This window comes from Acomys russatus, chromosome 26, assembly GCF_903995435.1.
Source record: "Acomys russatus chromosome 26, mAcoRus1.1, whole genome shotgun sequence".
NCBI classification, from domain to species: domain Eukaryota; kingdom Metazoa; phylum Chordata; class Mammalia; order Rodentia; family Muridae; genus Acomys; species Acomys russatus.
In genome coordinates, this window is record NC_067162.1 from 41,587,338 (window position 1) to 41,609,347 (window position 22,010).

At 48.4% G+C, this 22,010-nt stretch overlaps 1 protein-coding gene across 1 annotated transcript in view; it reads left to right on the forward strand.

Annotated features, from left to right (window-relative positions):
- Gan (gigaxonin) overlaps nucleotides 1–22,010 on the forward strand; it is a 49,695-nt gene that overhangs the window by 12,350 nt on the left and 15,335 nt on the right. Inside the window, exons 2-3 of the mRNA XM_051168564.1 lie at nucleotides 14,918–15,032; nucleotides 18,986–19,336. Of these exons, the coding sequence (XP_051024521.1) occupies nucleotides 14,918–15,032; nucleotides 18,986–19,336 (466 nt within the window). The remainder of the gene's footprint in view (nucleotides 1–14,917; nucleotides 15,033–18,985; nucleotides 19,337–22,010) is intronic.

The window sequence follows — 22,010 nt, forward strand, 5'->3', positions numbered from 1 at the left end:
TGAACCCGCTGCCGGAATGTGAAGTGTCTGTGGTATTTAGTACCATTTGTATACTGTAGCAAAGAAGAAACCCACAAGCTCTTTTTTAACAAGGGAGGGAACAGTTAGCCCAAATCCCTCCCAACCCCCCACTCTGTTTCTCTGTCCCTACAATATAAAGACAGGTAAGAAAACTGCATGGAGAAGCCAGGAGGAGCCTGGGCGAGCATCCTGACACCTGGCTTAGCCTTTCAGCCTCTAGAACTACAAAAAATAAGTGTCATTCCTACACAGTGACCAAAGCAAAGACATATGCCTTTAACATAACCCTTTGCATGAGGTCTCAGTGTCAGTGAGGACCTTTCCAATGGCATCCAAAGATAAAATTCCCAAGTAGAAAATCTGGAGGTGTTGGTGCATCTCAGCATGCATGCAACTCTCTTGTGTGTGTTTTCAAAAGACCGCGTGTGACAGGGCGAGGTATCTGGCTTGTTTCATTCTAGAAGAGTTTGCTTCAAAAACTGCCAGATCACCATTCTGCCTTGGAGTTCATCTTGAAATTTAACGTGCCTTTTGCAGCCTTGCCTTTGAAATGTAAATGTTACTGACTGACTTTGGAAATTACAACTATACTTAAACTGAGAAAATGTATTTCCCATGCAAAAAGAGGACAGTGTCATGAGAGGCCAGCTCAATTTGTTTCTGAGCGTGAGTGATGGGCTAGTGTGGTGCTGGGTCACGGCTGTGTGCACACTGTTGGTGTCCGTGCTCTCCCTAGAACTACTTCACATCAAATCCTTCTATTGTGATAAAAACGCCCATAACCATGTTGGGTGCAGTTTGTTTGTTTGTTTGTTTGTTTGTTTGTTTGTTTGTTTGAGACAGGGTCTCTCACCATAGCCCAGGATGGCCTCCAACTCACAGCAATCCTCCTGCTTCATTCTCTCTGCATGCGTGAGCCACTACGGCCAGCTCACATAACCATGACTCCGCAGTGCTTCTGTCATATCTTACACAGCATCCCGTGTGCTTGCTTCCTGTTATCTTGGTTGGTGTCCCTCTGCTTTGTGTCTTGTGGGTATCAGTGAGCTGACCTTGAGGACCTTGGTTCTGGGTAGAGGACTGAGCTGGACTTGCTCTTGCTGGGTGAAGCATAACCACTGTCCGGGGAGACTATGCCGTCTTGTAAGAGCACCGGTGACATGGCGCTCATCCTCCCGTCACCGTTACTTCCACTTTAGGAAGTGAGTTGCCGCTCTGCTAGACTGACTTTGAAAATCATGTCAGTTGTGTCCACAGCAAGGGCTGGCAGGCCTTTCCTGCAAGGGTCAGAAATGTAGGCTTGAGGTGTCCTGTGGTCTCTGTTACATATCCTTGTTCTTTGTCCTAACACACTTTTAAAACACCAGCACTGCTTCGCTCAAAGGTCTTAACAGAAGAAGGCAGCAAGGTAGAATCTCCCACCCTGTCTGTTACAGTGGTAATGCCTTAAGTGTTTGGACAGAGGCGGTTCTCTGTGTATCTGTATGTACATGTTCCCGTGAGCATGAGTATGGAGGCCAGAGGTCAACATCAGGTGTCTTCTCCATCACTCTCTACTTATTTACTTTCTTCCTTCCTTTACTTATTTATTTGAGGTGTGTGAGTGTGTGTATGTGTGTGGGGTGTGTGTGTGTGTGTACGTGTATGTGTAAGCAGATGTGCCATGCAAAGGCCGGGAGTTGACACCCGTCTATTGCTTTCCCCCTTATCTTTTGAGACGGTCTCTGAACTGGAGCCCCAGCTAGACTAGCTTTAGTGGACTCCTGGGATCCTCCTGTCTCCAATTTCTGGAGCTTGGATAGCAGGCACTTGCGGCCCTAAACTCAGCTTTTTATATGTGGATCCAAACTCTGGTCCTTACACTTGTATGGAAAGCATGCTCTTCGCCATCACCCGCCTGAAGTTCTCTGTTGATGATTTGTGTGATGCTTGCCATCTTCTGTATTCCAGGCTGGATGCCGCCACCTGTTCTTCAAGCCTCCTGTTCTGTCTCCTGTCTGTTTCCTTCTCGTGTCATTTTAATTTTCCTTCTCTGCTGGCTCCCTCTCCTTGCCGGAAGCATGCCCTAGTCTTCGCATGCCTGACCTCAGAGGTGCCTCATTGAATAGCAGAGCAACTGTCTCTTCTGATGGTGTCTGGTCTCAGCTTCTTAGCCAAGGCTTGAGGAGCCAGCTCTCTTGCTGTGTGTCCCTGCCTCCTGTTTGTGTTCACTCGGCAGTTAGATGTACATCCCATGGCTCCACTAAACCTGTTGAGACATTGTAAAATGTAATCTCCAGATCCGGTGAAGACTAATACATTTCTCTTACTTGGCCTGTCTATCGCTGCCCACCATTTTCTTGACATTCGGTCTCTCTACGGTCCAGTGACATCTTTTGTCCTGTTTTCCCCACAGTTGGCTTTCTGGCTCTCCTCCTTCCTTTCCCAATACTGTGGTCAAGCATACAGTTCTGACCTTACTCTGCCTTTCCCCCACAACAGCACTATCTGTGCCAAAACAGTTGCTACCTTCCCCTCTGTCCCAAGCCTGAAGGTCACATACCTATACATGACTACCTTCAACCCTGGTGGTCACACTCCTTCCTCCCTCTACGTTTTCTCTCCTCCCCTTTTGTGTATGGGGTATGGGTAGGTTATACCTGTGTGTGTGTGTGTGTGTGTTTGTGTGCACAGGCTAGAAGAGTGTGTCAGCTATCTTCTTCGTCTGTTGTTGTCTATATTTTAAAAGTATCTCACATAGAAGCCAGGGCCTAAGTACCCCCTGACTCTGCCCTCAAACACTAGGCTCTGCAGGCACATGGAGCCATGTCCAGCTTTTATGTGGCTGCTCAGGATTTGGGTTTTTTTTGTTTTTGTTTTTGTTTTTGTTTTTCAAGACAAGGTTTCTCTATGTAGCCTTGGCCATCCTGGACTCACTTTGTAGACCAGGCTGGCCTCGAATTCACAGTGATCCACCTGCCTCTGCCTCCCAAGTGCTGGGATTAGAGGCGTGCGCCACCACGCCCGGCGCTGCTCAGGATTTGAACTCAGGTCTTCCTACTAGAAGAACAAGTATTCTTACCCACTGAGTCATCTCCCCAGAGCCTTGTTTCCTTTTAATTTTATTTTTCTTTTATAAATTCTTCTTGTTATTGGGCATGTATATGAGAGGTGGTGCACATGCCACAGTAAGTATGTGGCGATCGGGGACAATGTTGTGGAGTTGGGTTTCTCCTTCTACCTTGATACGGATTCCAGGGATGGAATCGTGTCATTAGGCTTGGAAGACAAGTACTCTACCCGCTGAGCCATTTGCAGTCCTGTCTCTTCCATTACCTTGAATATACTACCAGGCTCCCCAGGAGAGCTGAGAGCTGTGAGCAAAGAGGCCTCCTCCCGCTTTCCCTCCACATCTAATCAGTGCCAAAGCATCGCTTCTGCTCTCCAGTTTCTGGAGCCTGTCTCCTCTACGCCATAACTGCCCACTTGGGCTCCAGCTTCTATTGGCCCCAGGCCGTGTCGGGCTCTGACTGCCGGTCTTCTTCCTTCCACGGTCTTCTTCCTTCCACGCTCAGTCTCCATCTGTCTTCCACCCTGTTGCCGCCAGAGGGAGGTTTCCAGAGTAAAATCAGATAACATTTAAAATGCCAGTGTCTTCAGAGACCCAGTTGGCTTGCTGCCAGGGCAGGAAACATACTCCATACGCCTGAAGTGCCTGTGCCAGAAAGTAGGGAGGGACCAAAAGAGCCAGCTCCAGCGGCTGAGCTACAGCAGGTTAGCAACAAAGAGCCGTGCTAGATAAGAGTAAGAATAAAGCAGCCATCCATCTGAGTGTCTGTGACTGACTGAATAAATAAACACATTGACAAGTGGGAGGAGATGCAACGTGACTCTTACAAAAGAATTTCAGTTAACATCTGTAAAAGGAACTGGGATAGAATGTTGTTAAATCTAACACTCAGGAGGCTGAAGCAAGAGAATCATGTGTTCAAAGCCAGGCTAGGCAACCTAGAAGAGACCTGTGGGGTGTGTGTGTGTCTCTGTGTGTGTGTGTGTGTGTGTGTGTGTGTGTGTGTGTGTGTGTGTGTGTGTGTTTTGTTTTTCAAGACAGGGTCTCTCTGTATAGTATTTGCTGTCCTGGACTCACTCTGTAGACCAGCTAGTCTCAAACTCACATCAACTCACCTGCCTCTGCTTCTCAAGTGATGGAATTAAAGCATGTGCCATTTACTTGCTAAGGCACTGCTACATGGCAACGCCTGTGTCAGCTGTCGTGCTTGCTCCTCCAGCTCCCAGGTTCCTGAGTGGGAAGCTAAAACTAGAAGCCTGATTAGATTTTGGAAACTATGTGGCCAGCAATTCATTCTTTTAAAGGAAGCACACCAGCAGGGCGTGGTGGTGCACACCTTAAATCCCAGCACTCGGGAGGCAGAGGCAGGTGGATCGCTGTGAGTTCGAGGCCAGCCTGGTCTACAGAGTGAGTCCTGAACAGCCAAGGCTACACAGAGAAACCCTGTCTCGGGGGGGAAAAAAAGGGCATGCACCGCCGCCACTGCCCGGCCCCTAGTGTGTATATTGTGGAGGAGACAGAGATGAGGGGAGGGGGTTTGTGTGGATATCATCCTAGCCACAGTGGTAATATGGGTACTGGTGGGTACTGAGGTCACTGGGAAAGAGTTTGTGAGAAATGGATTTTTATATTTTCCCAAATTATCTCAGATGTGTTTATCACGTATGAAAGGAAGACTAGTGGTACAGCAGAGAACCCTCTCAGAACCATTTACCCAAAGGAGCCAGTAGATACGGGCACCTTTACCTTCCTGTAGCATCCCTGCCCCAAACCTACAATCATGGCGTGACCATGTAAATTAACCAACCCTGACTTGAAGGTGCTGAACAAGGTATCTGGCAGGCTCAGCTTTCTTGGAGTCAATAAAGACAAGGAACAGAGGCTGGAGAGATGGCTCAGCTATCAGGAGCATTTACTGCAGAAGACCCGAGTTCAGTTCTCAGCTCCCACTTCAGGCAGCACACAGTGGCCTGTAACTCTAATTCCAGAGGATCTAGAACCTTCTTCTAGCCTCTGTGAGTACCTGCACACAGGTGGTGCATGTAAGCACACATGCATGCGTACATAGGTATGTATGTAGAGACAGACATACAAACACCACTAAAAGACAGAAGAAAAGCCTCACAGCTGGGTTTGCCCACCTGGGCAGTTCCTCAGCTTCTCCTTTCTGTCATGACTTGGCTGCTGAGTGAGAACTTGCCAGCTGCTTCATAGGTTGCCCTGACTTGGGCTGGGGTCAGCCTCTGATGACAAGCCACAGTAAAAGTGCGCCTGCGTAGGTGGCTCAGAGCTAGCACCTCATGGTGTCAGTGGTGTCCCAGCACTAGCAGTTTTGAGTTGGGTCACAGAGGCATCTCCTGGCCTATGCAGCTTTCTCTTTGTAACAAGGAAGCAGATCTGGAGGTTTCGGTGTTCACCTACACTGCATAACACCTTTATTCCTCCTGTGTTTATTAGTTTATCTTCTTACACAGCTCAACAGAAATAGCACTCTTTACTGACGGGAACATCCAGTGGAGGGTTAGAGGTTGAGCAGACTGGAAAGAAGGGAGCTGAAGACTGTAATGTTTGACACGAGTGAGTCAAAATGCAAACCCCTAGCGTTGACACCACATTTGATCTTGTTGACATTGTCTGTTCAGAAGTGCTGTTGCCATAACTGCTAGAGGCTGGGAAGTACCAGCTGGCTCTCGGAAGTTCTAGCAATATCTCACTTGCTCACTGGGACAAGGAAGGGCTAGTTGCACAAGACTAAGCCAAGCAGTTTGTACTGTTGGGGTCACAGGCTGTGTGTGTCTCTCTCTGTGGGGGTGGCAGTTTCTGCTTGGAGTCATCGTCACTTGTGAGTTTTCATTCCCATGGTTCTAGTGATACCATATGTGCTGCCTGCTCCCTCCCTGTCCCCAAACTCCTATATACACTATAGATGTTCCCACAGCTGCCCTGTTTGTGTGTATCATGTGTGTAGCTTACTGTGTGTGTGTGTGCGCACATGTGCTTCTGGAGACTAGGAGGCAACAGTGGGTATAATCCCCTGTGGCCCTCCACCTTACCTTTTCAGACATGATCTGTCATCTCTATCTACTCCCACAAAGCTCAGGGAACTTTGCAGAAGGAAGGGTCTAGGAGCTGGAGGGTTTGGAGGAGGGCTGTGGAGTGCTGTCTTCTGGACAAGACAGACTGGCGACCATCACAATCCAGCCAAGCCTGTCAGTAGTGCCAGAGTAGACGGGAGGGCCTTCTTTGTCCAAGCTGAAGAGCTATTGGCGGCTGATGCTTGCTGGGGGAGGAGTGTCATGGCTTTTGGGCATGTGGCCTTGGTAGTTTGCCTGTGCTCATGCAGGCAGCACTGAATGGGCTCAGTTGTTATTGGGTTTTTTTTTAGGGTGTTGTTTTTGTTGTTGTTTAGAAAGGTCATGAAGGTGAGAGGAGAATGTACTGTGGGTCTAGAAGGATTTGAGGGTGGATTTGACCAAGATACATTGTATAGGGACTGAAGAGATGCCTCAGCTGTTAAGAGCATGGACTATCATTCCAGAACACCCAAGTTCAGTTTCCAGCACCCACATGGCAGCTCATCACCATCTCCATCCAGTTCTTGGGGATCCTTCATCCTCTTCTGGTCTCCATGGGCAGCAGGAGGCAAAACACTAATACACTTACAAAAATAAATTTTTTAAAAGACACATTGTATGTATGACATTGTCAAAGAATGAAAGTATTAATACATTTTTATGACAAAAATCTCTCAGCTCCACCTATTAGCTGCCTCTACCCTCCACCCCCAGCACACAGGTCACAGATGCATGACCACCCATGGTTTTCACATAGGTGCTGAGGATCCAGGCTCAGGCTCCACCCCCAGCACATGGGTCACAGATGCATGACCACACATGGCTTTCACATAGGTGCTAAGGATCCAGGCCTAGGCTCTGTTGCTTCCATGGCAGACACTTTACCAACAGCCCTGTACCCAACCCTCTATTGCATTTTTATACCCGCTGAATTCCACAGCCTCTTTCCATAAAACATGGCCTCCCTAAAGGTTAATTCCATTTTCCTTCAAGTCATTTACTGCCAAAGACAAGCACTTATCTTCTTGTGCGGCCTGAGAGCCCAGCCAGTGCTGTATTTCCTTCTTCAAGGTAAAGGCCGGGCTCCCTACAGAAAGCAGAAAATACCCTTGCCCCTGTGTCACAGCCTGGGAAGGGTGTCCTGGGTGGTGGGAGGTGGGACCACGGCTGTGGCAAGAGCTGCTTCTGAACCTCTACAGGACCCGTAGGCCTCTCCATCTTCAAGACAGCACCCAGGCTGAGGTCTGGGCTCTAGAAGCCTTCTGGAGCCTGTACAGCATTGTAAGTTCAGGTTTCCCCGCAGGCCACTGATGATGGTGAGCATGGGACATTGAGCACAGAAAGCTGAGGTATGGCTAGTTAACTCCCAAATAGAAGCTTCCTTCCCAGACTGCCTCACTGTGCAGCTCCCATGTGAGGACATCAGCCCAGCTGATAGTTAAGTGTTTGGACACTAGACTGTATGGTGTGCCTGGCCTGCTGTGGGAGGACATTGCCTTCTGGGCACGCCAACACAAGTGATGGTGAATACTCTCAGCCGCTCTGCTGGCCACTCATGCCCTATCCAAGCAGCTGTGGTCCTTTTATTCCTGTCACTGATTGTGTGGGATTGGAATCCATGAGTTCCCACCCTATCATGTGCTTCATGGCAAGTTATGATGTGTGGAGCACCATGAGTGCTGCTGGGTATAGGACAGTGTATTAGTTAACTTTCTATCACTGTAGCAAAAGTCCTTGGCAAAGCAGCTAAGGAAAGAAAGGTTTATTGGGCTCAATCACAGGAGGGAGCACACTGTGGCAGGAACGTGAGGCATAGTCAGGAAGCAGAGAGGGGGCGGAGCGGGGGACAATGCTGGTACTCAGCTAATTCCTCTTTCTTTTAGCCCAGGAACCCCAAGCCATGGAGTTGTGTCACCCAGGGCTAGTGTCTCCCCACCTCAATTGTCCTAGTCTAGTTGATTCCTCCTCACAGGCATTCCCAGGGGCTCACATAATCTGAATAATTTTAGATCCTGTGAGGCTGGCTGTGTTGACATCACAGGCGAGGGGCAAACCGTCTGTTTTCATGGCAGCTGACAGGGAGCAGGGGCAGTTCATTAGGAGATAAGCAATCCTGTGAAGAAAAATAAAAGCAAGGATGGGGTGGTGACAGTGGGGGTGCAGGCTGCCACTGTGGGTGCTGGGGCACGCCTAGCTGGAAAGAACCAGAGCAAGCAAATGTGGGGGAGGGGCCCTAGAAGCAGGCAGCAGGGCCAGGCCAGCCGAGCCAGGGTCTGTCTTACACTTATTATGCAACCTGAGGCTGACCCAGTTGGTCTAGAGTGAGACCCAGATATCTGATTGTCTGTAGCAGCTCTCTAGAAGGTTCTGGGAGGTCAGCCCAGGGAACTACTCATGAAGTCATTCAAACTGTGACTCACAGGATCTGTGTGAGGGAAGTTTTTCAAGGTAAATAAACATTATATATATAGCAGAAATTAATAGAGGAGAATCAGAGTGGAGGGTGAGCACACAACATGTTAGGATGCCATCCTTTTAAAATGCCATTTGGGAGCCAGGCACAGTGCTACACGCCTGTAATCCCAGCACTCGGGAGGCAGAGGAAGGCAGATCTCAGTGAGTTTGAAGCCAGCCTGGTCTACAAACGATTCCAGAGCAGTCAAGGCTACACAGAGAAACCCTGTCTCAAAAAACAAAATTAATTCATTAAAATGCAACTTAGGAACTGCAGAGACAGTGTACTGGTTGAGAGCACTTTCTGCTCTTACATAGGTCCTGAAGTCATTCCCAACACTCATGTCAGGAGGCTCACAGCCACCTGTAGCTCCAGTTCTGTGGGACCAAAAACTCTCTTCTGTACCCTGCAGACACCTTTGGGTACATGCACTTAGCCACACACAGATGCACATTCATTTAAAAGTGCTTTATAAAAATGACATACAGAAGGCAGCAGCCTGGTGCAGTTTCTTTCCCTCCTTCTCTTTAATGCCACAGGGGCAGCTCCCCACACCGGCGCTGTTGCTCCTTCTCAGTCCCCTATGGTGGCTTGGCTGCAGGGAACAGTCATCTACATGTGGTGGGACTGTGCACGGAGCTTGCCTGGGTCTCTAGCTCCCAGTGCATAGCACCCCCTTGCTCAGGCTTCCCTCTGAGTGCGCTATCACTCTTGGGACCTCAGTGTGAATTCTTTTCTCCTGTGCCTGTGGGAGGAACTGTGAGGCTAGCTGCTGTGCTCCTACTGGAGACAGTGCCATCAAAGATCTGTGTCTGAGGGTACTGTCTGTTGATTGAAATGTTAACAACAGATATTGCCTCAAGTGGTAACTAGAGAAGATCTCTGGGGCAGGGCAGGCAACACAAAACAGATGTTAGAGACTAGAGAGATGACTCAGCGGTTAAGAGTATGTCGGTCCATTCCAGAGGGCCTGAATTAGGTTCCTAGCTCCCAAGTCAGGCAGCTCACAACCTGTAACTCCTGTTCCAGGAATCTAGTGCCCTCTTCTGGCCTCTGTGGGCACTGCAGTCATGTGCACAAAGCTATTTTTTTTTTTTTTTTTTTTGGAGACAGGGTTTCTCTTGTAGTCCTGTAGTCCTGGACTAGCTTTGTAGACCAGGCTGTCCTGGAACTTACAGAGATCTGCCTCTGCCTCCCAAGAGCTGGGATTCAAGGCATATGTCACTGCCTGGCTCAGATACAACTTTTTTTTTCTTAATTTTTAAAAAAAACTAGACCGTAAGTCTTGTGGCAATTTTAAGCTCACAGCAGAAGTGAGAAGAAGGTACAAAGAATGCCAGATCTTCCATGCGGCCCCTGCCCGCCAGTACCCTCACATCCCCACTAGAATGGCACCTTTGCTACATCTTATAATTGTGTGTTGACACTGCACAGTGGCCCAGACCATGGCTCACAGTACATTCCCTCAGGTGGGTATTTATGTATTCTGCACCTTTACACAAGTGTCAATACACGTGTTTGCTAGTACAATGTCACACACAGGATTTTCACTGCCTTAAACCACTTTTATGTGGTTTCCCAAAGCTCACAAAAACAGAAAAAGGAGTGTCAGGGTCGAGGAGGGGATCATCTGTAAAACAAATGCTCCAAAAGAACAAATGACTAGTTTGGGGCAAAAAGTGCTAGCACAAGCTGTTTCCAAGCACCTCAGAGCGCCTGCCTCGTGGTCACAGAGTTCCAGGTGACACAAATCATTACAGCCGTGTGAATCATGCCATGAGTCATCCCGTTGCAGGGCCCCGACTCCTTGGACATTACATTCCCTTGTGTTCTGCCTGCAGTGTTTCCTTTATTAGGAATGAATGTTTGCATCAGCAGGGAAGCGATGCAAGCCCCTTGGAGTTACTGCTTGTCACTGTCCCGTTGAACCCCTTCCGTAGCTCCTTTATGTGTGGGTGTTTTGGCTGTGTGTATGTATGTACACCATAAATGCACCGGAGGCAGAAGAAAGCATCAGATCAAATTATTATAAAGTCCTTCGGGAGGCAGAGGCAGGTGGATCGCTATGAGTTTGAGGCCAGCCTAGTCTACAAAGCAAGTACAAGACAGCCAAGGCTACACAGTCTTGAAAAACAAAACAAAACAAAAACGAAAGAAAGAACGAAAGTCTTGCCAATCTAACTGATTCTCCCTCAGTTCTGTTGCCCCTGAAGTCATCGGTAGCAGTTTATTTGTTTTGTTTTTTTCTGGCAGTCCTTAAACTATTTAACAGTTCAGGATGTTTAACAAATACTTGTTGAGCATTGTGTTAGTTACATTCAACTGCTGTGATAAAATACCCAAGAAACTCAACTTAAAAGGAGGAATGGTGCATTTGGGCTCACGTTCCCAGTCCATGGTTGCTGAGGCTGAACGTCAGAGAAGAAATACTTGTCAGAGCGAAGCTGAAGAAACGCTCCTTCCTCCAACCCATAAAGCTGTGAGTCCATAAATGGGTTGGCTCACCCATGAGGTCAGAGCCCTCATGATCTAGTCACCTCCCAAAGGCCCTAGGCACTGGCTGCACTGGGGACTGTCCCTGCAACGCAAGAGGCCCTAGGCACTGGCTGCACTGGGGACTGTCCCTGCAACACAAGAGGTGTAGGGGGGCATTGAAGAGCATCATTTCCTCTTTCCAAACCCGCTGAGTAGGATCACAGTGATCAGAAGAAGTCTTGCCTTGGGCCTGGGGGCTCAGCAGAGGAGCTGGGACATGGCTCAATTGGCAGAGTGTCTGCGTAGCAGCATTCAGGAAGCCCTGCATGAGGTACTACCCCACGCCACAGGTATGATGCACACCTGTGATTCCAGCACTCAGCAGGTGAAGGCAGGAGCATCAGAAGCCTGTGGTTGTCGTTGAGTGAGTCTGAGGCCATCTACAAATACGTGAGACCTTGTCGAGGGAAGGTGAGACACACACCGGAATTTGAACTTGACTGTCATAGTGAAGGGGAAATGTAGAAGTCTTGACGAGGGTGGCCATGATGCCCACCCTAGGAGGAGTATCTACGAATGGGTGGCTGTAGAGCAGCTAGCCCAGAAACTAGTCTCTCAGGCGACAGCAACTAGGTCTGCTCAGACAGTGCTGGGGGAGGTGGGGCGGGTGTAGTATGGAAGGACAGGTGAATTCAAACCATAATTAATGTAGCTTTGTTATTTAACCTCAAATGTGTGGAATATACAATTCTGTTTTCACAAATTCTGGAAATGACCACATTTTTAAGATGTATGAAGTAACATATTTTAGCTGGTCATTTTTCTTTCCTCTTAGTCATCTGTGTCCTACCACCTGTTCAGAGAATGTGACACAATTTAAATTGGGTCCGCTCTTGCTGGGAAAACCTGTAACAGTATAGTCATTGAAAAACAAATTGTAGTTCCCTCACCCTGCTGTCTGCAGGCCTTCTTTGAACATTAAGGTGAGAAGACTTCCCCATAGCTGAGAACATCTTTAATAGCCTTCTTCTTCTTCACCAGGCTACACAGGGATTCCAACATGACATTTGGGGCTTTGTTTTTAAGGTTTATTTACTTTTCCTTTATATATGAATACCTTGCCTTTGTGTATGTATGTGCACTGTGTATGTAGCTTGTGCCCAAGGAGACCAGAAGAGGCGATCAGATCTCCAGGAACAGGAGGTGATAGACAGTACTGTGCTGCCATGTAGGTGCTGGGACTTGAGCCCAGGTCCTCTGCCAGCAATAAATGCTCTTCACTGTAGTTCATCTCTCTCTGTTGTATTGTTTTAGGACAGGTCTTCTCTGTGTAGCCCTGGCTAACTTGGAACTCACTGTGTAGACCAACCTAGCCTCAAACTCAGGGATCTGCCTCCGAAATGCCGAGATTAAAGCTGTGTGCTGCTGCCACCACTACCCAGTTTTGACTCTCTGGTCTTTGTTAATGTTTTCATTTTATTTATTCTGGGAAGGTAGAGGCTGCGTGGCTAGGTGTGCCCCGGCACATGTGAGGATTAGAGGATAGTTTGTAGAAGTCATTTCTATCTGACCATCAGATGGTCAGACTCCTTTACCCCCGAGCTGTCTCCCTGGCCCTGATCAAAGAAAGTTTAATATAAAAAGCATTTATTGAGCCCAGTGCACTGTCACACGCCTCTAATCCCAGCACTCTGGGAGGCAGAGGCAGGTAGATCACTGTTAGAGATCAGCCTGGTCTACAAAGCGAGTCCAGGACAGCCAAGGCTACACAGAGAAACCCGTGTCTCGAAAAGCAAACAAACGCAACAAAGAATCATTCATTGTAACAGGAGATTAGGGTAGCCATGAGCAGGAGACATGCCTATGGGGTATGATGTAAAAGCCACACTTGTGGAACTTGCTGGAAATTGGTTTTCTAAGGCCTTCGGGAAAGCTGCTCTGGGCAGGTGACTGAAGGTGGCCCCTGGATAGCTAGACAGTGCAGGAGCCTGAGCTAGGAGAGTTGCCCTGTGGGAGCCTCCCAGGTGGTAGCTCAGAACCAGGAAGCATGCTCTCTTGTCCTTCAGTCTTGTTTCTTTGTTGTTTTGTTTCCACTGCCCTCTTCTGAAACATTTACCATTATCCCAGTTGAGGAAAAAAATGTTTTAAGAGACCCAGACGCTTTCACAGAGCAGGCAGAGTGTGCATTTGGAGCTGGATTGGCAATGCCACCAGCAGAGTGACTGACAGGTGTCAGTAATGATGCCCCAATGAAAGGTTGCTAGGAGACATGCTTGCACAAAGTGCATTTGGGGGTTTAGGTATTGTTCATACTATCTCTTGACTGAAGGTTGTCTGAAGCTTCATTTTCAGTACCAGGCATATAGATAGACCCTAGGGTGTCACAAGCAGAGGCCCAGTAAACATTAGCTCAGAGGAAACTGGAGTCAAGAGATTTAAATACCAGAGGGAAGAAAACTGTCTGAATACCTGCTTTACAGATCCTTCAGCAACATCTCCAGGGCTCTCCTGTGCTGTGATCCAGGGGTTGCTCTTTACCATCAACTTTTGCTTCCTCCACTCTCCCAGGCTGAGTGGCGCAGTCACATATCCAGTACAATGACACAATCACGTCTGTCAGTTTCATGTGCAGTGTCTTCCTTCTGGGTTTACTTTGGTGGTGTGTCCCAACCACATGCTCAGAAAGATTTGCATGTTGTTTGGTGACCCTGTGTAACTGAAAATGTCTCTATTCTATCCTGGATTTTTCTTTTTAAATCTCTCTCAATCCCCACCCCCTTCTCTCCCCCCCCCCCCCCACCCCCTTTCTCTCTCTTTGCTTTTTCGAGACAGGGTTTAAACTGTGTAGCCCTGGCTGTCCTGGACTCGCTTCGTAGAGCCTCATACTTGTAGAGATCCACCTGCCTTTGCCTCCCTGAGTGCTGGGATTACAGGTGTATGCCACTACACCCAGCTTTAAAGATTTTTTGTTGTTGTTTTATTTTTGCTTTAAATCTCTTTGGGGTTTTGTTTAATTGTTTGTTTGCTTGCCTGCTTACTTTTGTTTTGGTTTTTATTATTGTTTTGCTGGGGGGGGGGGTTGTTTTGTTTGTTTGTTTTGAGACAGGTCTCAGTATGTAAGTTACCCTTCCTGGCCTGGAGCTTACAAAAGAATGCCTGCCTCTGCCTCCGCCTCCGCCTCCGCCTCCGCCTCCCAAGGGCTGGGATTTAAAGTTTGTGGCACACACCTGCCTTATCCTTTGGAAATTCTTTTCCTTCAGAATTTGGAAGCCTTCTCTCTGTTGTTATATCTGTTTGTAAAGTAAGAAGCCATTCTGACCTTCATTCTTCCTTCTCGGCCTCTTTTCCTTCTGATAATTTAGAAGATTCCATCCTCGTTTCCAGCATCCCTAAGCAGCAAAATGATACATCTTGGTCTGAGGCGCCTTTCTCCATTCTTAAGTGCTTATTAGGCATTTTTGTCTGTGCTGGAAGGCAGTCCTATTCTTTTTTTTTATTTTTTTGTCTGTGCTTGTTTTGTTTTGTTTTTGCTTTTGGAGACAGGGCTTCTCTGTGTAGACCTGGCTGTCCTGGAATCGCTTTGTAGACCAGGGTGGCCTTGAACTCACAGAGATCCACCTGCCTCTGCCTCCCTGCGCACTGGGATTAAAGTGTGTGCCACTGCGCCTGGCGAGACCAATGATTTTTAACTAACCCTGTGTATATAGATCTGAAGCTAAATTCCCTAAGTGGAAGTGTATTTGTTACTCAGTGTGTGTTGTGTTATAGTGTTGAGTGCATAAATACTTGTAGTTGTTTCTGTGGGTTCATAGAAATTTTACATTTTTTTTTTCCCTTTCTTAGGACAAAGTTAAACTATAATCCTCCAAAAGATGACGGATCCACTTATAAGATTGAACTTGAAGGGATATCGGTAATGGTTATGAGAGAGATCCTGGATTACATCTTCAGTGGGCAGGTACGGTGAGACCCAGGGGCCAGACCTAGCAGAGACGTCCCAGCTTTTAGAGCGGCACTACTGTGCTATCTTCTGCCATCAGGGGCACCTGCTGGCATCTCCCTGGTGATGTTCTTCCAGACTCTGTCCCCAAAGGAGCAACACAGTTAGGTCATAGACCAAATCCTTCTCTGTCACATGGAGATAGCAGCTTCTCTGGGACTGAGGTTTGTTCTATAGAAACAGTTTCTTGTGGGGCATTGCCATAAGAGGCATCTCACATAGAAAGCTACCCTTATTAGAATATCTGAGTGCTGGCCACCCTGCACTTCACCCTACTGTTGCCCTATCTTCCTGCTTTCCCTCTACTCTCTGTGCCACATTGTTTCTGGAGAAACAGTAAGCAACTAGACTGCTTTCTTTTCCTTGCCTCCCCAGCCCCATCCTCTTTATTTATTTTAGGTTCTAGTATAGGACTCTTAAGACTCTCAGTGGGGACACAGAATGGCTCAGTGGCTGAGAGAGCTTGCTTCTCTTCCAGTCTCCAGCACCCACACCAGGTGGCTCACGAGCACCTGTGACTCCACGTCCAGGTAATCTTCTGGTCACACACATATACACACACAAATAAAAGTAAATCTTTAAAAAACAAATAAGCTGTGGAGAGAGCAGGGGCAGACGGACAGAGAGATTGCTAAGAGAAGAGAATCCGAGGATGAGGGCATTTCTGAGACAAGGTAAAGACCTACAACAGGGTAGGCTCCTGGGAGTATATGGGGGTGACTCTAGCTGAGCCTCCTAGCAGCAGGGGTCATAGAGACTGAAGAAGCCACCCTCTAACTGAACAGGACTCCTAGTAGAGGAAGAGGAACACCGACCCACCCACAAAAACTTCAACCCAAAATTTACCCTGCCCACAAGATGTGCACGGATAAAGATAGAGCAGAGATAGAGGGAATGTCCAACCAATGCCTGGCCCAACCTGAGACCCACACCAGGAGAGAGAGCCAACCCCTGACACTATTTATGACACTCTGCTATGTTTTGCCGACAGGAGCCTAGCATAGCTGTCCACTGGGGGGCTCCACCCAGCAATGGATTGAAGCAGATGCTCAGACTCACAGGCAATCATTGGGCAGAGTGCAGGGAGCCTTGTAAAAGAGTGGGAGGAAGGATAGAAGGACCTGGAGGGGACAGGAACTCCAAAAAAGGCCAACAGAGCTAACTAACCTGGAAGCGGGTAGGGTGCTTTTGGGACTAAAGCACCAACCACGGTACCAAGAAGAGACTTGATACCCTATGAGCATATAAAGGGGGAGGAAGTCCCCCCCAGGCACAGTCATAGGGGAGGGGAGTAAGGGGAAAATGGGAGGGAGGGAAGAATGGGAGGATACAAGGGATGGGATAACCATTGAGATGTAACAAGAATAAATTAATTAAAATAAAAAAAAAAAGGCACCAACCACGGACTGTGCATGAACTAGACCTAGGCCCCTACAGAGCAGCTCAGGCTTCGTGTGGGTCCCTAGTAAGGGGAGCAGGGACTGTCTCTGACGAGGACTCTGTTGCCTGCTTTTGATCACATCTCCCTGGTGGGGCTGTCTTGCCAGGCCACTGAGGAAGAGGATGTGCTCAGTCCTGATGTGACTTGATGTGCTAGAGTGGCTTGGTGGTGGTAGGGCTCCCCTTTTCTGAGATGGAGGGGAGGGGAGATAGGGGGAAGACAGAGGTAGGGTGCGACCTGGAGGAGAGGAGGAAGGGGGCTACAGTTGGAATGTAAAGTTAATTAATTATTTTTTTTTTTTTTAAAGTAAAATACAGGGGGGAACAAACAAGCCCAAGTGTGATGTCCCACGCCTTTAATCCCAACACTCAGGAAACAGAGGCAGGTGGATCTCTGTGAGTTCAAGGCCAGCCTGGTCTACAAAGGGAGTCCAGGACAGCCAAGGCTACATAGAGAAACCCTGTGTCAAGAAAACAAAAATAAAAAACAAACAAATAGAAAAGACTCTTGAGTCAGGTGCATCTACGGCCATAGAGCAGAATAGTGTGTTGTCCATTTAGGTCTGTGAAAGTGTGTGCTCTGCCTCATTTCCTCCAGGCTCCTGCCCCCTGTGTTCTCCACTGGACCCTTCCTCGTCATCGCTGTTTCCCTGCCTCCCCTTTCCGGAAAGATCTGTTCTTCCCACTCGTGTTCTAAGTGTCTGTGGTGTGTCACCAGCCTTTTCTAAGTGCATTCAACATGTCCACACCCTGGGGGTTCTAGTCCTGGTGCAGTGTATGGTGTGATTTCATAGTGTTATGAAAACACAGTTTGGGGAAGCTCCTCCCTAACAAGGCAGTGGGTGTGTGTATGTGTGATTGCTAGCGTGAGTGAAGTTAGAGCCATTTTGGCATAGCCCTGACAATCCTAGAAATACCACACAGCAGGGAGGAGCGAGACACCTGAGCAGCCTGGTGGGTCAGTCAGTGCAGTTATGAGCACAGCAAGTGACGAGCCACCAGGCCATACTCCGCGCTGGCTCTGACTGCGACCTGGGGACTGCCTGCAGGTTGACTGCTGGGATTTGTTCCAGTTTAAACTTTAGAATCCAGGTGGCAACTTATAAGCTATGATAAACTCCCGAACTAGCCGTGTGGTTTAGTTAAGATGTGGTCTAGTGGGTTGTGCGGGTTTGTATTTGGGTAGTCTGCAGTTGTTCCCTGCCTTCTGGCTGAATTGAATATTCCTGGGTCTGGGGATGTGGCTGAGTGGTAGAGCCCTTGCCTGGAATGCATGAGCCTCTGCTCTGAAAACAGAAATAGGAGGAGGAGGAGGAGGCCTGGAGAGACAGCTCAGTGGTAAAGGCTTTGCTGCCAAACCTCACGACCTAGTTCATTCTTCCAGACCCACATGGTAAAAAGAGACCATCAGTTAGTTCCTGGAAGTTGCCCTCTGACCTCCACAAGTATTGTGGCATGCATGCACCCACACAGAGATATAAAGTGTACACACCTACTGTCTTAGTCAGGGTCACCATTGCTGTGTTAGAATACCATGAGGAAAGCAAGTTGGGGAGGAAAGGGTTTATTCAGCTTACATTTCCACATCACAGTTTGGTCACTGAAGGAAGTCAGGACAATAACTCCAACAGGGCAGGAGCCTGGAGGCAGGAGCCGATGCAGATGCCATGCAGGGGTGCTGCTGCTTACCAGCTTGTTCAGCCTGCTTTCTTATAGAACCCAGGACCAGCAGCCCAAGGGTGATCCCACCCACAAGGTACAGTGCTACACAGAGAAACCCTGTCTTGATAGGAGAAAACAAAACTGAGCACAAAGACACTGTATCAGGAAAAAAAAGTCGGACAAATCTGCTGAGAGAAAGTCACTTGATGCCTCAAACTCTTGAAAGATATGCAGTATAGGGTCAACACTACTTAGTCATCTTTGACCTATCACATTAGGAGTTGGGGGCTGGAGAAAGGCTCAGTGGGAAGAGTGCTTTCCTATTCCTGCAGATGACCTGACTTCAGTTCCCAGCACCCATGTTGGCATCTCACAACTGCCTGTAATTCCAGCTCCAGTGGGATCCAGTGCCTCAGACCTCTGACCTCTGACCTCTGAGGCACCTGCACTCATGGGCACATACACATAATTAAAAATAAATAAGTCTTTAAAGATAAAAGAAAAAGAGGTTGGAGAGATGACTCAGAGGTTGAGAACACTGACTGCTCTTTCAGAGGTCCTGGGTTCAATTCCCAGCAACCACATGGTGGCTCATGACCATTTATAGTATGGTCAGATGCCCTCTTCTGGCCTGCAGATATGCATGCAGGCAGAGCACTGTATACATAATAAATAAATACATACATACATACATACATCTTTCTAAAAAAGATAAAAGAAAAAATTGGGAATCTCCTGTGGGCCAGACTGCTAGGTTGGTGGTTTGAGTCTTTGCATCTAGCTATAAAATGTCTGTGGTGCTCTTACAGATCAGGCTAAATGAAGACACGATCCAGGATGTCGTACAGGCAGCCGACCTGCTTCTGCTGACGGACCTTAAAACCTTGTGCTGTGAGTTCTTGGAGGGCTGCATTGCCGCCGAGAACTGCATCGGCATCCGGGACTTCGCACTGCACTATTGCCTGCACCACGTGCATTACCTGGCCACCGAGTACCTGGAGACTCACTTCCGAGATGTCAGCAGCACAGAGGAGTTCCTGGAGCTGAGTCCACAGAAGCTCAGAGAAGTGATCTCTCTGGAGAAGCTGAACGTGGGCAATGAAAGATATGTGTTCGAGGCAGTGATCCGGTGGATAGCGCATGACGTGGAGATGAGGAAGGTACCACCACTCGGGACACGCCTTGGGTCTCCTTTTCACTCATGTGTTTGTTTGTTTTTTTATTTATTTATTTTTTGGGTGTTTTTTTTTTTTTGTTTTTTTTTTGGTTTTTCGAGACATGGTTTCTCCGTGTAGCCTTGGCTGTCCTGTACTCACTGTGTAGGCCAGGCTGGCCTCGAACTCATAGCAGTTCGCCTGCCTCTGCCTCCCAAGTGCTGGGATTATAGTCGTGCACTACCACGCCCAGCTTGTTTACTTTTTTGATAGGTACGGGTGTGGTCTCTTACTAAAGCTGTCGGTCTCTCAAGACTGTTAGCAGGGGTCCTTCTGGTCTACCCAGGTGGCAAGGAGGAACACGTGCGGTGCTGGCAGTCTGGGTCCTAAGTACCCAAGGCCTAGGTACTGGACAGAGCTAAAGGCTCAAACTCCAGCCCTGAGATCCAGGAGCGTGTTTGTCCAGGGTATTTAGTCAGACTTGTAGCTGTAGATGCTCAGGTTGCGGGTAGGGAGTTGGAGGATTGCTTTAAATACCAGTGGCCCTGGCATTTGAAACTATTATAATCCTAGGCTTCTAGCAACAGTGAACAGCAAGGTTACTTCCTACAGCTGCCACAGTTCCTGAAGAGCCTCAGGTGTTGAGACCCTTAGCTCATGCAGAGGTGAACGTTTTGGCTCTCAGGCCCCGGAATTCTGAGACCCTTGGATTTTTACATCTTACCGGCTCTTAGAACTCTTCCCGTGACAGGGCCCATAGTCTCTCCTTTTCAGCTCTTTACAGCTTTTGTTATCACCTGCACCCCAGTCCTGGTCACTTTATGGGCCTCTTCAACTGTCTTACTTCTGCCACTGTTGTGCACGGCCACCACCACTTCATTTTCCTTCAGTCTTCCATTCTCTCCTCTTTGCATCACAGTGCACTGTACACCAACAGTTAAGATGAAAAGTAGGAATGAAGGGCCATTGAAGGAAAACCTTTTGGGGCAGGGTTAGTACTGTAATGCTAGGGGACAGCACAGGAGGGCAGCTCCCAGGAAGCATAAAACATTTTCCTTCTATAGCCAGAAAGGAGCTATAGCAGTGGTGTTTGGAATAATTACAACTATGCTTCAGGTCTGGTAGAATGGTAACATCCCTCGTGTTTGTGCCAGACAGGAGATGACTGTATTTGTGCCAGTCACAGCAGACCTTCATACCATTGAAGGACTGTTTACACTAACCTCGGGCTGGCACCAGGGAAATGTTCCCACTCTGGCCTGAGTGAAAATGGCTGCTTGCGGCTTGTGACGGACAACAGGTCCAGTGCAGGCTGTCTGAAATGCCTGTGGCTAACACAGTGATTGCTGGGGCCGGGGTGTGCTTCAATAGCTGTGGCTGCCATGCAGTGCCCTCAGTTTAGCGCCAAGCAGCTGTGGATCTCTTTAAGTTCAAGTTCAGCCTGCTCTACATAGCAGGCTCTAGGACAGCCAGAGGTATATGAGATTCTGTCCGAAAATGATAAACAAGTGACAACAGAAACTGAACAGAGAAGGTCTAGGAGTGACAGCGGGTGGAGGGTCCCCATTGAGATCCAACATGGGACGTGGCTTCTTTTCAGCGCTCCTCTCCAGTTACTTGTTTCAAAATCAGAAACGTGCTCGGCTGGCTTCAGAGAATAGATTTTGGAATGAATGCATGATCACACTGTGCATTGTTCTTGCAATGGCCGACTCAGTTCTCATTGGTTATTTTGTGGTTTTCAAATTCTGTAAGCTCTTAAGGATGTACACTCAGAATCCAGGCTCATGGTCTTAGCAGTACTGAGGCCACCTCATAGTCTGTTCCATGTTAGGTAACTTAGGAAGGGTGATGCTCACAGAGGCCGCTAGGAGACACTGCTTTTCCTCCACCTGCACTGGGAGCCTCTTGCCTTAGGTGCCTGGTTCCTGGAGAACATGGCAGTTCTTTGTCTTTTGGCTGGTCTGGCTTCTCGGAGAAAAGTGAGACAGTGTGTTTAAGTTACTCAAGGCTGTCCCCTTTCCCACAGAGGCCGGGCCGGGTAGTTAGTTGAGATCAGGTCTGTGGTCAAATCACCCAGAGCATGCCCAAGTGTCAGAGAGGGTCACTGAGACCAAAAATACCCAAAGCTGTAAGATAGTTTGGAACCATGATAATTGCAAGAGTTATTATACAATTTCGGGGCGGGGGTTGTTTGTTTTGGTTTTTTGTTGGGTTGTTTGGTTGGTTGGTTTTTGGTTTTTCGAGTCAGAGTTGCTCTGTGTAGCCCTGGCTGTCCTGGAACTCACCTCTAGACCAGGCTGGCCTCAAACTCCACAATGAGCCTCTTAAGTGCTGCAATTAAAGACATGTGCCACTACTGCCCAGCCTATTATACAGTTCTGGGGATATGGGATGTGTGTGGGTGGGGATGTGTGTGGGTGGGTGTGGGGGGGGGTGGGATGTGTGTGTGTGGGGGGTGTGTGTGGAGGGGGGTGTGGGGGGATGTAGGGGGGGATGTGGGGGGGATGTGTGTGTGTGTAGGATGTGTGTGTGAGTGGGTGGGTGGGATGTGTGTGTGGGGTGTGTGTGTGGGATGTGGGGGGTGTGTGTGTGTGGGATGTGTGTGGGTGTGTGTGGGATGTGGGGGGGGGTGTGGGGTGTGGGGGGGGTGTGGGGGTGTGTGGGGGGGATGTGTATG